Below are 5,907 nucleotides of genomic sequence, written 5' to 3'. Positions count from 1 at the left end.
CGGACATAACTTTCTCATTTTAAATCATTTTTCACCCGTTCTTCGAACGGCATGGACATCCCGGATCCAATTTCATTTCTAAATAGATTTGGCACAAAACAGAGATCCGTAGTCCAAGTTATGTCCCACCAAAGTATACCCAAAAACCATGTTTTTCATAAAAACCACAAAGTACCATTTTCAAAACAAGCAATTTCCAACTCTTTTCAAAATCAATCAAAACATGCCAATTTCATCCCTTTTCTTTGAAATCAATCAAAATATATCAAATTCAACATCAAGCCTCCTCAACTCACACATTTACACTTTACCACAATTTACAAAATCACTATCTCCTCATTTAACCCACTTCACCCAAGTGGCTCAAACTCAAACATATTGACATATCATATACTCTTCCTCATGCCAATTCTCAACAACACCAATTCCAATAAATCATTATTGTACACAATCAACATCATACTCACCATCAACATGGTTCAAAATCGAAACCATATCTTAGCCGATTTCCCAAGCTCAACCGGAGCACTTCCAAACCACTTTTTCTCAAGCTCTCAAGGCCTCAACACCTCCAAGAATAGATTTTTCACCACCAAATCCCTTTTCAAGCTTTTCAATATCACCAATCAAGCTCCAATATTCACATATACACAATCTAAGCCACAACCATCATACCCATACACAACATCTCAAAACTCAAACATCATAAAACAACAAAATTACACTAGGGTTAAGAACCTTACCACACCCAAGGTCCAAGGAGACAAGATTAATCTTCTCCTTCAAGAGAGTTGGGTGCTATAACATCAAAGAACCCAAAATCTCAACATTTCACCCATGAAACTCGAAAATAAGGGCTAGAATTTCGAACAGAAACTTGTGGCTTACTGATGAGCGGATAATTTGTATGCTTTTTGGCATTGTTTTTAGTATGTTTTTGATATGATCTAGTTAGTTTTTAGTATATTTTTATTAGTTTTTAGCTAAAATTCACTTTTCTGGACTTCAGCTCTAGATCAAAAGTTATGGTGGTTTGAAGATCAAGTGAGAGAAAGAAGTTGAGAGAGAGTTCTTCCCTTCCTCTCCACCATTTCAGCGTGTTTGAGTGTGTTGTGAGGAGAGAGAGAGTGCTGAAAACTAGGGTTTTGGTTTAGTTTAGTTGGGCTAAGGGCCCACTTTGGGTCCGGTTGGCCCGGTTTGGCCCGTTCGGTCCAATCTTGGTCCGATTTCTATAAAATTGGTACCGAAATTCTCGTCTCAATCTCCTCTATCATATTTAGCCACAAAAATCACATTTTGGGCTTTCCAGAATAAATTCTCATTTATGGGTTAATTAGCCGTTAATTAACCGGGTTTTACACTTCTGATATATTAACAAGCACCTCAATATTCATCATCATCCGTCATCACTAAGCAATGACCTCTTTTAATATAAGCTCGACGACACAGTTGCAAAGAACCTAGTTTTTGAGCTGTTTCGATTAAGAGTTGTAGACTCTGGTTTTCGTAGCTAGTCTCTGTTTGACGAGTCGAACTCGATTCATATGAGAAGAGAAATAGTAATATAATATTATTATTATATTAATATTAGAGATGCTTGAATAATATTATAATATTATTTGATCTGTTTTAGTAAAAAATAGGATATCGGTTTAACCGGGTTCACAATCTTTTGGTGCAGGTTAACACCAGTACTCTCTGATGACTTTAGCAATGCTAATGCCTCATCATATACCTTTTATTCTCATGTTAATCATGTTACTAATGTTATTTATACTAGTAGCTCAGATACTAATCTCTAAATGTGTTGTTACTGGTGTTCTAAAACATATAGTTTTAGTAATTATACACTTGAGATATTTTAATATTATTTTAAACCACCAGCCAATCACGGCTCTCTCTTTATCTCCAAGACCTCCAAGGTTGCTTCATTTTCTCTTTGTGGCCGAAAACACCAAGGAGACAAAAGAGAAAAAAAGTTCTTGGTTCTTGATCTTCAAAGTTTGATTTCTTCTGAACTAAAACTCAAATCAAAATTCTAATCTGATCAAAGTGATTCTCTCTTCTTTCTCTTCATAGCCATGTGACTTATCAAGTAAACACATGTTTATGCATGTTTTTTTGACACCAAGAGCAAAGAGAAGAAGAACAACTATCTCACCTTATTTGCAACCTTGATAAGTTACATGGTTATGAAGAGAAAGAATCATGCATACGCATAGCTGCAAAATCTTCAATTCTTTAATTTTTTTATAATTTTTTCACTTTTGCATGCTTTTGCTCTATCTTTCAAACCATTCTTACCCTAAAGTAAAATAAAAATAAAATATAAAAATATGTTTAATTAAGAATTTGAACATTATTTTTAGCAGAAATATTTTAAAAAAAGTACAAAATCGAAAATGATATTTTTACATTTTCAACTTTTTTTAGTTAGAAACGATGAAAATATTTTCAATCTAAAATACAGTATTTTCAATTGTACTTTCATTTTCAAAGCCATTTTTAATCGTACTCCTATTTTTAAAGTCAAATTCAATCGTGTTTTTATTTTGTATATTTTATTTATTTTATATTTATACCTCATATTTATCATATTTTTCTTTGAATATTAATAAAATTTATTTTTGTATTTAAAAGTATCAATATTAAATATTTTTATCTTAAAATCACATTATTTTTCAAATATCATGACCGTTTTTTCTTTAACAAAATAAAGAAAAAATAATTTGTTATGAAAATAATTTGTTGGTGTGTACATATATTTTTTCTGCTATATCGATACATTGCAATGAAATATCTCTACAATATATAATTCGTTATAGTTTCTAAGAGATTACGCTATAAATCACTAGACCCTACAGTAATTTATATATGGTCTAACCCTACAGTAATTTATATATGGTCTAAGTTTTTTAGAAATCGCAATACTCTCTAGCAATTTTTTTATGACACATTTTTAATGTAATTTCGCACTATTCTGTAACGAAAAAATTTAGATCAAATATTTTAATTTTTAATTAAATTATTCAATTAGTTTTTAATAATTAATTATGTTAATTATTTAAATTTTTTGCTTCGTTAATTTAATAGAAAATAAAATGATCTTTGACTTATTTTATTTTTCGTTAAAGTTAATAAAAAAACTTAAATAATTAATAATTAATTATTAAAAATTAATTAAATAATTAATTTTATTTAAAAACTAAAATATCTAATTTAAAATTTGTTAAGAACTAAAATAGACAATAGCTCAAAGTCTTTCCTTCGCCAAAGTTACAATCCCAAAACTCACATGCATAATTAAAAGTTAAAACAAGAAAAAAGAACACTGTTTTTTACGGCTAATTTTTTTTATATTGTATAAATATATGTGTAATATATTGTTATGGAAAGATTAGGTGTTTTTTTTATATGGTGTTTTATTCAAATTGGATGGTCCGATTTGTTTGAAAAAAAAAATAAAGTACAAATCGGAGAGTCCGATTTGTTTGATAAAAAAAACTACAAATCGCATAGTCCGTTTTGTATTTTTTATTTTTTTTATTTTTTAAAATAGAAATCGGACGGTCCGATTTTAATATTAAAAATTTTTTTATTTTCAAAAACACAAATCGGACCATCGATTTGTGATTGTTGATTTAAAAAATGAAACAAATCAGAGGGACGATTTGTTCACACTATAGCAATAAAAAACTCATCTCTTCTCCTATTATTATGAGATGCACTCAGCTCTCTCCCACACAAAAAATAATAAGCGGTTTTTTACTCCCTAGAAAAAAGTGAAATAAACTGATGAAAGAAGTGACCAGAAACAAAACAACACGTCACTCCAGTATTTAAGAGTTCTCATACTTTTCTTCTGCTTTTTCTCGAAGTATCAGCTTATTGTCTCCTCTTTCTCCTCCTCCTCTTCCAACTATCAAAAGTACAAACCTCAGTTTCTGTCCATTTACCATTCCAAAGGGTTTGTTTGTTCTCTAATGGAAGAGCTTCAAAATTGGATCAGAATACTTAACCAACTCTTTTCTTTCTTCTTCAACTGAGTTTCATTCAGTTGTTCAACACCTTTAGAAAAAAAAGGTAGTAAAAAATGGTATTTATTTTATACAAAATTCAATTAAGCACCGTCTCTTATTTTATTCAGCAGTCAAAACAGAATCCATGAAATTGAAAAGCAAAGCAGAAAGAAACCTTTCTTATTTATTATTTTTCCCCTTTCTTTTTTTTGGGTCCCTGGCTATTCATATTTCGTTATGCTTTCTCAAAGAGGAAATCATGGTCCACACTACAATTGGGTTTTTGAGACAATGGCTGAAAGCAATGCCATATATATTCAGAATAACAGAAACTTTATCTGAATTGCTTTTCACTTTTAGCTTCAAACCAAAAAATAACCAGATGCTATGTTATTAAATATTACGAGTTTCTCTTTTGTTAATTTCCATTGAAATTCTAGATGCATTGCTAGAAGGGAACCTGGAATTAGCATAAGAATGACCATATAGTTTCTTTTATTATTATTTTTTATATTTTATATTAGATCCTGGGATTTAAGCGTAGATTTCTTTTTTTTTCCTTTTTTTTTACATCATTAGCATATATATATATATATATGCATTTAAATTTTCTCTCCCTTTAAGTGTTGAATTTCTAATCCGTGACTTCAATTTTCGTTGTTCAGAGCCTCAAAAACTGTTACAACGGGAAGAACCTCTTAACAGCTGAAAAGTGGTGGCTCAACAGTAGCATTACTAATTTCTTCAAAGTTTTGATGGGTCATCTTTCTTCAATGTTCAATGGTTTGGCAAAATCACTGGCAATTAAGAAATGGAGGAATTCAGAAAGATGCAGCGGAAGAGAAGCGGCGGAAGCGATGGCAAAGGAAGCAAAAAAGAATGAGTTCTTGTTATGTAGCTCAGGCACTGTTAGTGTTGATGGCTCAAACAACTTTGCCTCAGTTTTCTCCAAAAGAGGCAAGAAAGGAGTCAATCAAGATTGCTGCATAGTCTGGGAAGTATGTACAAACATTGCCACAAACATTATTTTCTTTAGGCATAGAAAAGTTTTATACAAAGGTTCACTCAATTAAAGTAAATTGATAATTGATAATAGTTAGGTGATTTGATTTATTTTACTAAATTATTATTAAATAATTTTTAATTATTAGCTTCTATCTGCACGAGTTTTCACTTTAAGTTGGTGGAGAGTGTATATCATTATATTTATATTTATATAAATTTGGGAATGAATCCTCTCAATTGATAAAAAAATTGAGGAAGTAAAGTGTGATTTTTAATTTTTTATTGCTTTTTTTTCATATTTTTTTTAATCTCATTTATAAAATTAATGATGAGAGATCACATTTAATTACCTTAATTGTTAAAATAATTAAGAAGATTCATTCCCTATAAAATTGATAATTCAAAATATATTAGTTTTCACCATTTAACTTAACTACAATAACATTGCTGTAAGGTACTTGCAATATGCATAATTTATTCAACTAGTTTAATTTTGATGCACTGTAGAATATTTTACACAACCTTACAATCACATTTGTTTTTTTAGTTGATCATTTGCAGGTAGTATTATGTAATTTTATACACGTGTAAAATTACTTTACAATGAGGTGCACCAAAATTAAATTCTTTATTCAACTTCATCTTTATTAGTGTGTTTGTTATGCATAAGCGTTATATGCATTATATTGCAATGAACGTATACTTTGGACATAGTTGTTGATATTCATTATTTGTTCATGGATGTTATTATTATTACAGGAATTTGGGTGCCAAGAGGACACGATCTTCTGTGGGATCTTTGATGGGCATGGGCCATGGGGTCACTTTGTGGCGAAAAGAGTGAGAGAATCAATGCCGCCATGTTTGCTATGCAATTGGCAAG

At 30.1% G+C, this 5,907-nt stretch overlaps 1 protein-coding gene across 1 annotated transcript in view; it reads left to right on the top strand.

Annotated features, from left to right (window-relative positions):
• Positions 1-3,888: 3,888 nt before the first annotated feature.
• LOC107465263 (probable protein phosphatase 2C 34) overlaps positions 3,889-5,907 on the top strand; it is a 4,464-nt gene continuing 2,445 nt past the window's right edge. The window contains exons 1-3 of the mRNA XM_021131027.2: positions 3,889-4,083; positions 4,685-5,017; positions 5,784-5,906. Coding sequence (XP_020986686.1) covers positions 4,775-5,017; positions 5,784-5,906 — 366 coding nt within the window. The 5' untranslated portion in view covers positions 3,889-4,083; positions 4,685-4,774. The remainder of the gene's footprint in view (positions 4,084-4,684; positions 5,018-5,783; position 5,907) is intronic.

This window comes from Arachis duranensis, chromosome 9 (assembly GCF_000817695.3).
Source record: "Arachis duranensis cultivar V14167 chromosome 9, aradu.V14167.gnm2.J7QH, whole genome shotgun sequence".
Lineage (NCBI taxonomy): Eukaryota > Viridiplantae > Streptophyta > Magnoliopsida > Fabales > Fabaceae > Arachis > Arachis duranensis.
This window is presented reverse-complemented; position numbering and strand designations above follow the sequence as displayed.